A 15,030-nucleotide genomic window follows, 5' to 3' on the forward strand; every position below is an offset into this window, starting at 1 on the left:
GAGGCAGGAGGGGACAGGAAAGCTGGTAATAGGGAACCCAAGGCTGAGAATGGAGAGTGTTGACATGTCATGGGGTTGGTAACCAATGGCATAAAACAATACGTGTGTAACTGTTTTGTGAGAAACTAGTTTGTTCTGTAAGCCTTCATCTAAAGTACAATAAAATAAAAATTAAAAAAAAAGTACTTCTGGTCTTAGGTGCCCATTTCTTTGAATCTCTAGGGCCCTTGCATGTCATTCGGCCATGACTGGGGAATGAAAGTGACCAACACAGCTTCCCAAACAAAGTTCTGCTTACACACCTTCTGGTGAAGCAAATCACGTGGAGCACAAATCCAGGTATAGGGCTGGTGCAGGATCTATTGTTTTGGAATATTGCTGTCGTGATTCTCCTCCACTAGAGTAGAAAGTAAAGAATTAAATGTAAAACCAATTGCTTCCCCTTTTGCCTTGGAAAGTAGGCTGACACGTGAAAGCACTGAGGTGGAGAAAAAAGAGCATAGGACCAAGAGTTCTAAGATGAATGTTGTACCCAGTTTTCGTTGTTATTGTTGTTAGAGGTAGAGTCTTTGGAAGGTGGGAGCCTGGGGAAGTGAGGGAAGTGCCTGAGGTAAATCAAGAGATAATGCCCAGGGAAACAGTCAGTGCTAAGTGGAGAAGGCATCCCAAGCCAGTGTTAAGAATGGAAGTCAGGGGTCACAGGGAGAAAATAGCTGAGGGAGTAGAGGGTAGCAAAACAGTAGAGTATATCTAATTCTGTCTAAAGGTGGCTTTACCACCCTCAGGGTTCATTTTCACACAAATGACATACGTATTTTCTTGCAGCATCTTAAAAATGCTATTATCAGTTGCATACAAATATTTCAGACTGGGTTGTGATACAGAGTTCTTGGGGTAGAAAGATAAGCATGATTCTATTATCCCTAACGATGTGGACAATAGAATTACTGGGTAGATGAGAGCACGACATTAGAAAGGTCACACCAAGTCACATGGATGCGGATGTCCTCTTTACCTGTTTTGGATGATGGCAATTTTGCATGGGAGTCATACTTCAAAGGTTAGAGAGATACATCAGACACCCCTAACCTAATAAACCAGCGGGAGTCTGTCACCCGTTAATTTATCCAAATCTTCCTTTATCCTATTTAGATATTATTTTTGCCTGTGTAACCTTTCATGCAGACAAGTTCGTTTTTATCCTTACACTAGTGTCTTTTGATTTCTTTCTTTTATAGCTGGAGTTTGGTCATTAAGCACATGTTCACCCCATCCTCAGCCTTCGTGAACACCAAATGTCTTTACCATCTAACTTGCTGTCATTTGGAAGCCCCTGCCAGCCAATCATGTTAATTTCAATTTTTTTTTCACAGAGGTACTGTTCACTTAAATTCAGAAAATATTTCTCAAGAACCTATTATGTGCCAGGCATTGTGTTCCGCTTCAGGAATACAGCAGAGAGAGAGGCAGGAATTCAGCAACTCTTACAAGTGTTCTGAGTGTTAGGAGAAGTACTTGATGTAGTGTATGTTTACCCTATTCAAACAGTTAAAGTAAGGTCATCATAAGGAAGTTAGACTTAAAAAAAAATGAGCAGAACTTAGGCAGAAATATATGGGGAGGCTATTCTAGGCAGGAAAGAAGTATACGCAAAGGTCCTGAGTTCAGAAAGAGGAACCTTTGAGGAATAAAAATACTAACCAAAGTAAAATAAAACCCAACCTGCCTAGCTGAGGGAAGAAGTGACAGGAGATAAAGCTGGAAACATACAGAGGCCACATCACGAAGGCTTCGCAAAGCACATGAAAGATTTGGTGCTTTATTCAAACGATAGTGGGGAGTGATTAAAGATTCCATCAAGAGAGTGACCTGGTCAGATTTTTAGGATAACTTAGCTTCAATGAGAAGAATGAAATAGATTCTGGCAAGAGCAGATGGAGAACATACAAGTAAGCTAGAATTTCAGTAAAAGCCATGTAAGAATACGGACAGGTCCTAGTTGAGGCTAGGGTAAGGTAGCATGAATCTGAAAGAGACTTTGGAGGTAGAACCTAGAAGAGAGGGTGATTGATGGTATTCTAAACAGGAGGGTGGAGGTGAAGGAGAAGGAGAGAATAAAGTGACTACTGATTTTGACTTCAGCAGTTGGATGGATGATATTGCTGAATCTTTTGTGAGCTACAGTAATAAATATTATAAGCAATATTTGAAAACAAATTATATACAGAAAATTTGAGTCAAGGTAACATTTTTCTTTCTTCTTTTTGTTTGTTTCTAATTTACCCAACTTCCTTCTAATATCCCCCATGTGTCTGTCAGTTTGTCATACTGTGCGGGCTTGCATGTTGCTGTGAGGCTGAAGCTATGTCACCGGTATTCAGATATCAGCAAGGTCACCCATTGAGGACAGGTTTCAGCTGAGCTTTCAGACTAAGACAGACGAGGAAGAAGGATCCAGCAGTCTACTTTGAAAAGAATTAGCCAGTGAAAACCTTATGAATAGCAGCGGAACTGGGTCTGATACAGTGCCCAAAGATAAGCCCCCTAGGCTGGAAGGCACTAAAAAGACCACTGTGGAAGAGCTGCCTCCTCGAAGTAGAGCCTTCTAATGTCTTTCACAAAAAGTTCAGCCCAACATTTTTTTTTTTTCTGGCAAAAATTTCTGAAATATCCAGAAAATAATCTATAGACTTATACTTCAAAATGTGTTTTAAGAAACACAGCCTGGGAAACAGCGACCAGGATTAATTTTGTGGTTGTTTCCATAGATTGTAAAGAAACAATTACTAGCTACCATTTTTTACCATTTGTTGAGTTCTTACTATATGCCAGGCACTTCATTAGATACGTTGTGTCTATTATATAATTTAGTTTTCACAGCAAACATGAGGTAGATGTTACTCCTATTTTATAGGAGACAGTTGAGGCTCTGAGAGGCAAGTAAATGATCTAAAGTTCCAAGGCTGGTAATTTGTGCAGCTTGGGTTTAAAATCAAAGCTATCATCACTAAACCCATGCCTGATCCATTCCACAACACTATCTCCTATGCCACTTCTCAGAGCCCACCTTTGTATAAACAGACTTTAGATAAATGTTCTTAAAATACGTTACATTGTATTTGTCCACTTTTTTCTTACTTATACAACTTTGTGAATCATTTCTGCAGCTCATTTCTCCCAGCTGAAGATTTAATTACTTCAGGGAAATTGCTGTCTTCTGCAAACTTGGGAAAGTTCTCAACGAATTCCCTTTAACAGATCATTCATAAAAATATTAAATTTGATTTGTCCTAGCAACTATTCCTTGGAGAATCTAATATTAATTCTTCCTATATAGAAACATGTCAATCTATCTTTGATTTGTGTCTTATCTTTAAACTAATTCTCTACCTTTTGGGGGGGAAAATACTCTTCTCAACACCCCACTTTTTTTTGTAAGGCCTCATTGATCCCCATACCTTGTCAAAAATTTTGTGAAATAGTAGGTAAATTATTCTCTCTAATTATCTCTATTTAAGTTCATAGTCACAACATTTTCCACATTCTCCCTTCCCCATACTCAGTACTATCTGAGTATCGCTTCAATCCACTTTCCCAAGCCACACACACATTGCTCTAGCTTTGTCACTACCTACAGCACCACCGGTAGTGAGCTAGAGGTAGAAGCATACAGAAGACTTAGGGTGGTGAAACCTTCCCAGGAGGAAAAGCCCACATCAACTCCTATGTTAGAGGGAAGCCTAGAGCTGTCATGTTCTGCCACCTCCGTTGCTTTAGTGTGAAGTGCCCTGAGCTCCTAACAGTGATGTATAAAGATGGACAGATAATTTAAATAGTCAGAATGATGCATGAGCATACAGAAATGTGTTTTATTTCCTGAATTTCTAAGTTTCAATAAAACAAAGAATAAAGGCATGCTGAATGCAGAGTTTTTTTTTTAAACCGAAGACACAGTAAGGATTATGTGAGATCTTTAGACTAAGTTTACAGTGATTAAGTATGGGATAAAAAAGTAAGGGATGATTTTTGCATTAGTTCAGTTAGAAGTACAAAGAAGCATGGCTTCCGGAGCAATACAAATTCAAGCCTTCCACAAGCAATCGGTTGAGGATAATGGTCAGTCTTCTTAAAAATGCGTTGGATGCTTCCCCATCTGCCCATCTTCTCCTCCATCCCTGATCACATCACCACCATTTCCCTCTTTAATCTCATCGCCTCTTCATCACCACCCCCTGTCCAAGCCCAGCAAGTCAAGAACATTTATCAATCTAATTTAGTGAACTCAGCTTTAGAAACATTCGGGAGAATTATTTTCCTCTCGTCCAGCTCCTACTTCCTTGAGGAAAGTTCAGATTCTCTTCAGCCTTGATGTGTTGGTCTAAAGCTGACTCAGCTTGAACACTAATCTGTTCAATTAGGTGTTTATCTGAAGTCTGCCTGTCTCACTAGCCAACCCATCTGCTGAGACCAGTGAGTGAGTTTGTGTGTGTGTGTGTATGTGTAGTGTAGAAATGTTGTAAATGTGTTACAATCATACAAAAAAAAAAATCACAGATGTTCACCCAGGACCACATGTATAATAAAAAATATATATTGATTGATTGATTGATTTCAAGGATAGCAAAGATCGGTTCTACCCAATTACACTCTTGCTGCCCTTTCCAAAGCAGTGTGACTCAGGGCTTATGTCACAGCTCATGGCCTCTATATACAATTGCTATTATAAAGTGTTCTTTCTGACACATAGAGTAATATATATTGTGTGAGTGTGTGTGTGCATGCAGAATTTGCTATGTATCCCAAATGGTTTAGCCTAAGAAACAAGGCGAAATGGAGACAAAACATGGCAGAAAGAGCCTAAAATATGAATTACAAAAGAAAAATCACCGACAGAAAGGAGAAAGAGCAAGAGCGCTAATCTCAAAAGAAAGAAGAGGGAGGAGAGGGGTAGATACGGGGAACAAAACATAATCTCCTACTGAAAAAAAAGAGGTGAAAAAATAATCTCCTAGAAAATCAAATAACACAGAGTATTTAAAAAAAAAAAAAAAAAACCCAGTGCCATCGAGTCGATTCCGACTCATAGCGACCCTGTAGGACAGAGTAGAACTGCTCCATAGAATTTCCAAGAAGCGCTTGGTGGATTTGAACTGCCGACCCTTTGGTTAGCAGCCGTAGCACTTAACCACTACGCCACCAGAGTTTCCAACACAGGGTATAACACCTACTTATGTTTGTTGACCTCTAAGATCTTTCCAACGATGAGAGGCCCATACTGGTCTATTCTAAAAGGATGGTTTAAACATCCCCTTTATGGCTGGATGCCTAGCACAGATTATGATCTAGACAGCCCTGTCCCAGCTAGGCTTTAGGAAAGATTCCCAAATGTGCAATTAATTTAGATCTAATAGGACAGTTACTGTAAGTTTAAATAAATGCCAGTTAAATATTAGCAGCATATTTATTGAAGATTAACGTCACGGGTTGCATTGGGGGATTTTCTTTTCCTTAAAGAAGCCCTTTGTTAGAAGACGTTTAATCATCTTGGCTCTTCCATTGGTTTGCCTTACATCCAATACAAGCTCATTAATTACTTTGTACAACAGTTTTCTGAACTCAGAAATGTGTGCCTTGGTGAATGGAAGGAGAGGAAGGACATTACGAAGAGGGATATTCTTGTATAGGAGGAGCTGATAAGTAAATCTGAAGGGAAAATGCTTCTAAGAAGAGTGTTGAGGAGCATTGTAATCATGGACTCTTGAAGTCATCTAATCCAAACTCCTCATTTTGAAAGCAAGAAGAAGAGACCTGACCAATTCATACAGGTAGTAAGTGGCAGGTTTGGGGCTTGAAGCCAAGACTCTTGACCCCAGTCTCTCTAGTAAGTGCCATCTTACTCTTGAATAGTTATTTTAACTCTTCAAATGTGATTTAGTCCAGTTGGGTGAATTAGCCACTAGATCTTCTTAATGACCCAGAGATCAGAGAGTTTTGGTTCTTTTGACAAATGAAGACACTAAACCTTAGAAAAATCAGTGACTTATCTGAGGTGACATAATGACAGGCTGAGCTGAGACTAGAACTCAGGTTTTCTAGCTTAAAAAAATGATATTTACACAAACGTTGCCTCCAATAATAAGCACAATCAAATTCATATGTTATTGAGTGGATTGTTTTATGATTAAATTTTAGCTATTCTGATATTGCTATTGGTTTGGCAATAAGAAATAAAATCTCTAAAGAAAATGGGGAGTAAAAGGTTAAAGAGATGTATGAGTAATAGGCAATTGTTTAGGGGGAAAGGGTATAGGGGAGAGGTAAGCCAACTTCCACTGACAGTAAATTTGAGGTTTTACGGTCCAAGTTTGGGGCTGGTAAGATGGCCATTCAGAGTGCTCTTTATATTTGAGAAGCTACTTCCTGACTTTGGTTGGGCAACATCTTGTAAACATTAGAATTGATGTCTGTATATGTATGTACTCAGGTGTCTGTATGTAACCCTTGCTCCTTTCCACAGAGTTTATAAGGCTAATCCCCAAGCACTGTTCCTGGACTGCAATGGTAGAGATTAGGAGCAGTGGAGATGGCTTGCAGATGAGGCAATCATGGGATATTACTACCACATGACTAGTCCAAGATCTAGACCTGAGTGTTTCAGGTGTTGTATACCCAAAGAAGCTATGGATTCACCCATCAGACACACAGGAACAAAGAAGGTCTGGAAGCTTCATGAAAGGAGTGTGAAAGAGTTTCTCACTTTATGTCAGGATGCATGTTCCCTATCTTTTCTTCATGTTATTTCACTGACATTCAGGTGTACATGGAAATGTGACAGGAAGAAAGTTCCCAGACTACCCCAGAAAGAGAAAGCCATCTCCTCTTTCTCGCACACAGTCTGTTCTTCCATAAGCCTCTTTGGTGTGTGCTTTTGGAGAACACTGTTTAACATTTGGGGTGGGAGCCAGAAGGTCACTGCTCCACCAGTCATGGTTTAAAGGAAAAGCTGCTTCCTCCTTCTGACCAATCTCTGCATGAAGCTTCTGTTTTGTCTCTAGGATTAACACACACTCGCTGTGTGTGCAGGGCCTGCCCTCAGGAGGCTGCTCCGGGGTCACCAAATGTGTACCCTCACAGAAACCTACTCTGAATGGCAGGAACACATTGATTGTGGTGTCTTTCAGCCCCAGTGCTAGAGGACAGAGCCTGGAGCTCAGCTCTCATTGTTAGTTGCCATCACGTCAACTCTGACTCATAGCCACCTCATGTACAACGGAATGAAATGTTACCTGGTCCTGCATCATCTTCATGATCGATGGTATGCTTGAGTCCATTGTTGTGGCCACTGTATATTTTGAGTACTTTTCAACCTAGGGGGCTCATCTTCCAGCATTGTATCAGACAATGTTCTGTTGTGTTCTACAGGATTTTTTTTGGCTAATTTTTGGAAATAGATCCCCAAACTTTTCTTCCTAGTCTGTCTTAGTTTGGACACATGACTGAAACCTGTCCAGATTTGCGTGACCGTGCTAGTATTTGAAATAATGGTGTCATAGCTTCTAGTATCATGATAACCCATAAGCCACCACAGTAGGACAAACTGACTTGCAGGGGGTGGTAGTACTCAATTTGTTCTTGTTGGGTGCTGTCAAGTTGATGCCAACTCATAGCGACTCCATGCGACAGAGTAGAACCATAGGGTTTTCTTGGCTGTTATCTTTATGGAAGCAGATCACCAAGTCTTTCTCCTGTGGAGCCACTAGGTAGGTTTGAACTGCCAACAATTTCGTTAGCATCTAGATGTCACCAGGACTTGGTAGCTCCCATGTACTTAGCCCCTGCTATTTAACAGACCCTATACTAATTTTTTTTACATCTATTATCTCATTTAATTCTCTTAAGAACCCTTTGTGGTAGGTAGTACTATTATCCCTATTTTACAAATGAGCCTATTTCCCCAAGACCATACAGCTTGTAATGGAGAGGGTGAATAGACTTCTGGTCTGTTTCCAAAGACCATGGTCTTTCTTAATGGATAGATCTGTATTGGACGAATCTGTGAATACACAAACAAAAAATGTTGAAGGAGTTAGAAGTTTTCATTTAGACATAGAGCCTTTCAGATGTGCCCATCTGAAATGCGTCCAAATGAACATAACCAGAGAGGGCTGAAGGCCGACCCTGTCATGCTCCTTCCTGCCTCAGTTGTGCAGATTCTCTTCTGTCTGCCTGCAGCTCGAGTCCACCCACATTACCTGCCCATCATCTCCTCCTCACTATCCTCAGTTTAAAGTAATTTCCTCAGGGAAATGCTTCCTGATTTGAGTAGAGCCAAATGCTGTCATATGCTTTCTTCCATTTTTTCTTCACACTCTTTATCGAAATTATACATAATATTTTGTAAGATGCTCTGCTTCATATCAGCCTCCGCTGATAGTCAGGGTGCTTTATGAGGATAAATCCCATGTTGGTTCCGTTTCTGTCTCTTTCCTTCACTGTTTTAAATTTATCACCTAGCACAGTAGCTGGGACTTCATATGCACTAAATACATGTTGGCATTCAGTATTTCCCCATATTCATAAATCCTTGAAAGTACCCTCTTCCCTCTTAATGCCTCTTAAATGAAGCTAGAAAACTCTGTTCAGTGTCTGGACCAAGCCTATGGGGACAAATTGTTTCTAAAGGGTGAGCAGACCCCAGTTTATTTTTCTCAACAGTGAGAATGTTCTCAAGGGCTGAGTTCATTATAACTCCACATTTATGGAGCCAAATACAAATTAAAGCAATGACAAGCCCGATAACACTAGACCTTAAGCAACTTGAGGGCAGGGACCATATTGTTCATCTTTGTGTCTCTAGCCACCAACATAGTTCCTGGTATAGAGGAGGAGCTCAATAACCACTTGTTGAACTGTCCTGTATACATCAAATGCCAGATATGTACTCATCAGTGATGCCACCACTTCTTCTGTGGGTCAGGTGTGGTGGAAATGACACTAGAGTGGGATCCAAGACTCCTGAGTTTTAGTCCTGATCCTACCCATTATTACCCGTTGCCGTCGAGTCGATTCCGACTCATAGCAACCCTGTAGGACAGAATAGAACTGCCAAAGAGGAATTGGTGGATCTGAACTGCTGACTTTTTGGTTAGCAGCCAAGCTCTTAACCACTGTGCCACTAGGGCTCCTACCAGTTGTTAGCTTTGTTTAAAAAACAACCAAACAAACAACAAAAAAAACCCATTGCTGTCAAGTCAATTCTGATTCACAGCAACCCTATAGGACAGAGTAGAACAGGCCCATAGGGTATCCAAGGAGTGGCTGGTAGATTTGAACTCCCGACCATTTGGTTAGCAGCCAAGCTCTTAACCACTGTGTCACCAGGGCTTATTAGCTTCATGACTCTGTAATATATATTTCTCCCTCCTGGGACTCGATTCCACCTTTATGAAACGAGTGGGTTATAGGAAATATCTCCCAAGGTCCCTTCTGAAGGTATCATTCTGTGATTTAGGGAGTCCAGGGTTCTATTGTGACCCAAAATTTAGATAAGGAGAGATTCTCCCCTAAAGGCCTCTGGCTCTTGGGATTTGTCCCCTTTGTGTACCTGCCTTCCGTTTCACTGGCTTTTTGATGTTGGCTCATTGCTTCCGCTGCGACCTTGTTTTCTGTCTGCCTACCTTTTGTTCCACCTAGCATTTCTCTACTTTATTCGTCTCTTATAAAGTTTTGAGGATTTCAAAGTCCACAGAGATCCTAACCTTTACCCTTTCTTCATATCCTCCTTAGTGATTCTATCCTTGACCTTTCCTCTCCCTGGAGCCCTCTTCCCCCTTCTTCCGGTTACCCTCCTGCTCTTCTCCCTGAAATCCTAACATGCTGGACTACAGACCAGATGAAGAAAATTATTTTTTAATTCTCTATTTATATAGGAACAAAAAATAGCATTTTTTTTTCTAGAGCCCAGCCCTACCCTATACCTCTAGAAACCTCCCCCCCCCAAAAAAAAAAACATTGCCCTCGAGTGGTTTCCAATTCAAAGCAACCCCATAGGACTGAGTAGAACTGCCCCTCATGGTTTCCAAGGAGCACCTGGTGGATTTGAACTGCTGACCTTTTGGTTAGCAGCCATAGCTCTTAACTGCTACACCATCAGGGCTTGCCCTACAGGCATCTCTTTATCCAGACCAACACCCAACCCTCCTTTTCTGGTTAATCTTTCCATACCAAGTTGGTGTCATGCTTCTTTCAATGTCCTGCATTTCTTATCTTCTTGCCTTCCCTCCTATGCGGAATCTCCACCAGGAGAGGGGGGCCTTTAGCCTTTTTAGATAAGGCGAAGCAGAGCTGGCATTTCTGAAGCTAGAGCTTTTCTTCAGGTCTCATGTGTGTGGAGTACTCAGGGCTCTTTAGCTATAGACCGCAGAGAGGAAAAACAAGAACAATAATTCATCCGCTTTCCCTGGGTATCTTCCCCGTTCCTGCCCCGCAGTAGTGCCAGATCCCAGCACAGCCAGAAGTCTCACTCCATGCTCCTTTCCTCACCTGCCTGCCCACACTTCCCGTCTTCATGGTGGGTTCCCATTCCCTCTCCTTTGCAGCCCCAGGATTGTTAAAAGGACTATGATTGTTTTCTTTTGTTCAGGGAGTGTGTGTATGTGTGTGTGTGTGTGTGTAAGCTTGAAAGGCTTTGTCCTCTAGATATTTTTATAACCTGAAGCAATTACAGCTGTCAGCACAGAGACAAGCTGTGACAAGTTGATTTATGTGTACAGTGTGTGTGTATATGCAAGAGGGGAGGGAGGAAGGAGCAGGAGATACGGGGAGAAGGTGGAGGTGGGTGCTCATTAGGAATCTGCCTTCCAGGAGGCAGAAGGGGAGCTGTTTCTATAAAGAACACAAATAATGAAATTGCTCCGACTGTCATCCCTTTTCCATTAACTCAGCTATGCTGGGAAAAGTAAAATAAACCCAGAAGTTTTTATGAAGCAAAGACAGGATATAGGATAAGCCACTCAGTGTTGGTTATATTTAGGGATTAGGGAGTGGGAAGAGAGTTGACATGATTTTGATGTTCATCTAGCTCGACTACTTCAATAGCAAGTTTGAATGGAACAGAGTGTGTCTTACTAATTGCGCGGGCATCTCTGACTTCTGACAACTTTTTAAACTTTCATTTTGGAATATAGTTTGGGTCCCTGGGCCCACAAAGCAAGTGCAAGGTTGCAAGTGGCTATTCTTTTCCACTCTCTGAGTTCTCTGAGCTCTGCTAGGTTTTCTGCCCGTAACAGCTGTGATACTACAGTTCAGCTTTCTCTCTTCAAGGCCAGAGACAAAGATGGTTTGCCTGTCTTCAACAGCAAATGCAGGCAGACTGGTATAAACCAAACATCTTAAAGAGCCCGTAAGGAAAATTAGCTTCCTGTCCAGCCGTAATAACGAAGCGGTGGCAGACAGAATGTATTAATACAGCATCTTCCATCTTCCATGGGTATCTAAGTGTTTTACCGTGAGCTAATCAGGCATGCAGGCCCCTGGGGAAGGCCTGTTGTCATTATCCACATTCCGAATGCGAAAGCTAGTGTTCCTTTGGACCTACCTGGGAATTAAATGCAGGGGCGGGAATTAGGATTATCATGGACGGAGTCATCCCTGCCATTCTCAGGACTGCAGGGAAGCAATTCCAACACCCAGAAAGAGTCCTTCCTCCCTTCCCCATGACTAGCATGTATTTCTCCCCGGCTTTTGGGAAAGAGGAACCCCAGGTTCTGCAGGCTGGAAGTCAGCAAACATCACAAGTCTTATGCCTGCTCTCACGTAGCATCTTCACTTTGCTGAGTCATTTTATTTCCTATTCTACAATTCCCCCTTTGCAAAGAAGAGATAACGTAGGGTCTGGTAAGAATAGAATGTTAGTAAAATAAGTTATGTCTCCTCCTTTCCTTTCAAAAATATAAGTAAAACTCTCCTGCTCCACATAGATATCATATTTTTCTTATTAAAAATGTTTGTTTCAGCCATAAGGTGACAATTGATTTTTTTTTTTTTTTTTGATACTACATATCAAATGATCCCCAGTGGCCAAAAGTAGCAGATGGGTTTCACTGAGCATTTAATATCAGGAAAAGTCACCAGAGGAGATGAGGGAAAACTAGCATACTGATTAATTAATGCAAAGTATTTTGAGATCTTCAGCGTAATGTTGCTCAGCTTCTCAGGGTTGGCCACATTGTGGTCAGCCACTAAAATCGAAAAGAAGGCCTCATCAGCATTTGTTACCCTAGAGCTGCCTTCCATATGCTGAAGCCTACCACCCTTCTACCTCAGTAAAGTAATGATGCCATAATGTTTGTTCTGTCTCTAACATGCTGGCTACATGTATGTGATCGTCACTGCCAGCAAGCCACAAGGACTTTCATAGCACCCACCCTTATGATTTGAGTCAATCTCTGGTGCTGGATGGCACTGGAAAGAATCCTTGTCTTTAACAGTTGGGCGTGGTGGGGGAGAAGTTCCCTGGTTGAATGGCATAGAAAGTCTAAGGGGAAGAACAAGGTCAGTGGCCTTCTCTCTAGCCCCAGGGAGAACTGGGTCAGTGCTGGAAAATCAGAGGCAGAAGTCCCTGAGAAGAGAGCCTACCATACCACCACGACTGCGCTGGCTGGGCTGCTCTGAGCTCCCCCTGCACAGGCACCAGGCCCAGGGATGGGAAGGCACTGCCTTCCTCAGGGTTCAAGTTCATGGAGAAATAACAATGCAGATACAGAGATACCGGCAGCAGCAGAGAGGGCAAGTGGCAGGGACCAGGAACAGAGGTGAATCTGGTTTACCCTGAGTTTCAAGAATTCAAGCACCCGGCTTAAAGATGAGATGAACTGCGCAAGAGTGTGAAACCCAAGAAACTTGGGAGTCCGCTGCGGAGATAATACAAGTGCTGTTCTGTCCCACTGAGCACCCTTGCAGGGCTGGCAGCTTTTCACATCTCCAAACTCAAGAATAAAGAACGTAAGTCAGCCTCAAAATTTAACCAAAACTTGGGTGCGATTTTGCCCGTTTGACACGCTAAGAGGTTTCTGTGATTTTGCATGTTTTATATATGGGATCTCTAGAATGGTGTCCGCTCAGTCTCTGGTGTTTTAAGGAGCGTTCGTGGGGCGCTGGCAGGGGGGGTGTTGCACTCCTGAATACAATGAGAGTTTTCTAAAGCATCCTTCCCACACCCGAGTTTACTCTAAATGCTAATGAATCTATCTAATCGTTTAAAAAGTGCATGCTGCAGGGGTTTTCTCTCCCAGTTATTTGTGACTCTTATTATGATGTCTCCGGTCTATTACGAATGTGGGGGTAACTTCGTTTTAATTTGGAAGTGACAGTTCTTCCAGGGAGGGAAATAGTTAAGGCCTGGCTGTGATACGGCGCGGCGGGGGTTAAGCGGGCGCTGGGTGCGCAGCGAGCGCAGAGGTTCCGGTGCTATGTCTGCGCGGGATGCGCGCGCCCCGGGGTCCGCGTCGGAAGAGAGTGGTGGTCAGTGATGGAGCTGCTGCCATGACAACCCTGGAAGTCGGTGCCAGTGTGAGGCGGGGACGCTTCTGCGACGAAGGCGGCGCTGAGCCCCGGGGCCGCCGCTGAGCTGGGCGTCCCCGGCGCGGCCGCCCGTCGCCTCTGCGTCTGGCCCTCGGAGCCGGGAAGGAGCAGCGCAGGGGCTCGCGCGTGGTCCGCTACTGCTCGCGGCTGCTGCTCGCGACCTCTCCTTGCCCGGAACCGCGCCAAACCTCACGAAGGTCCGGCAGTCCTAGGCGGTGAAGTGTGCACGGGTGCCGAGTGCGCCCTGGTGCCTAGTGCGTCCGGGTGTCGAGTGTGCACTGGAGTCCGGGAAGTGGCCGAGGCAGCGGCGGCAGAATCTGGGGCCGAATTGCAGGCAGCCTCTGCTCGGTGTCGCCCTTTGCTCCGCGCGCTCCCCCGCGGTTCCTGCGTGGTGTACTTTCTCTGCTATTGTGACCGATTTGTTCGTGGCGGTGAGCCTGCCTTCGAAACTTACAAAGAAAGTGTTGGTTTTTCGCCCTTGTTGGAACTGAAGAATCGCAGACCACTTCGGGGCAGCTGAGTTCAACCCACCCCTCTCCTCTTCTTGGTACCAAAGTGCTTACTCCTCTCCAAAGTGCCATGTCTCAACTATAAACGGGAAGAACCAGCTCCTAAAACGTGCCCACACCTTTGCACTTGCCTTCCGCTCCCCGTGATCTGCACCTTCCCCAGCCAGAGCGGCACCAAGCGGCCCCTTTGGATGTCCTCCGTGGAAACTGGCTCGCCGAGGCTGGGGAGCTAAGCCTGGATTTTGGGGAGGAATACTCGACTTGGAGGCGTTTACGCGCTTTTCTCCTTGCTCCTCGCGGTCGCCAATAGCTCTCAGCGCAGTCCCTCTCCTTCCCACCCCACCCCACTTCCTGTGCTCGTTGGGGCGTGTGCTCTGCCGCCGCTGAGTTCTGGGAAGTTGTATCTGTCGAGGATGGGGGTCTGTGGTTACCTGTTCCTGCCCTGGAAGTGCCTGGTGGTCGTGTCTCTCAGGCTACTGTTCCTTGTACCCACAGGAGTGCCCGTGCGCAGCGGAGATGCCACCTTTCCCAAAGCTATGGACAACGTGACGGTCCGGCAAGGGGAGAGCGCCACCCTCAGGTAGGGAGCTGACATTCGTCTGTGAATTGTGGATGGTTTATGGGGGGGAGGGGAACGTGGAGAGGGACAGGGGTCCCGGCGTGTGAACTGGAGCATGCCAGGCTGGCAGAGAGTGACTTCAAGGCTCATGAATGCGCTGGTGCTTTGCCCCGGGAATGTGGCAGTCATACGGGAACTGCTCATCCCCAAAATGGGCTTTTTGGCTCAGGGGACTTGGTAAGGACGAGGGACAGCAAGGCCAGAAAGTCTGAAAGTGGAGCAGTGGCCAGCACGGTCTGTGCCAGCGAGCCTGGTGGCTGTGGAAGCTGGGCGCCTGGCTGGGGCTCCACATGGAAAGTCTCCTCCGAAGTTAATGAGCCC

General features: G+C 44.2%; 1 protein-coding gene across 4 annotated transcripts in view; it reads left to right on the plus strand.

Moving 5' to 3' along the window:
- Positions 1–15,030, plus strand: part of NTM (neurotrimin) — a 1,228,179-nt gene that overhangs the window by 665,713 nt on the left and 547,436 nt on the right. For 3 of the 4 annotated variants that reach the window (XM_049856711.1, XM_049856712.1, XM_049856713.1), the window contains exon 1: positions 13,564–14,670. In XM_049856711.1, the coding sequence (XP_049712668.1) occupies positions 14,504–14,670 (167 nt within the window). In that variant the 5' untranslated portion in view covers positions 13,564–14,503. Of the gene's footprint in view, positions 1–13,563; positions 14,671–15,030 lie in introns of those variants that run through there. The other variant, XM_049856710.1, reaches the window with a different exon arrangement.

This window comes from Elephas maximus, chromosome 17 (genome assembly GCF_024166365.1).
Source record: "Elephas maximus indicus isolate mEleMax1 chromosome 17, mEleMax1 primary haplotype, whole genome shotgun sequence".
Classification (NCBI taxonomy): Eukaryota; Metazoa; Chordata; class Mammalia; order Proboscidea; family Elephantidae; genus Elephas; species Elephas maximus.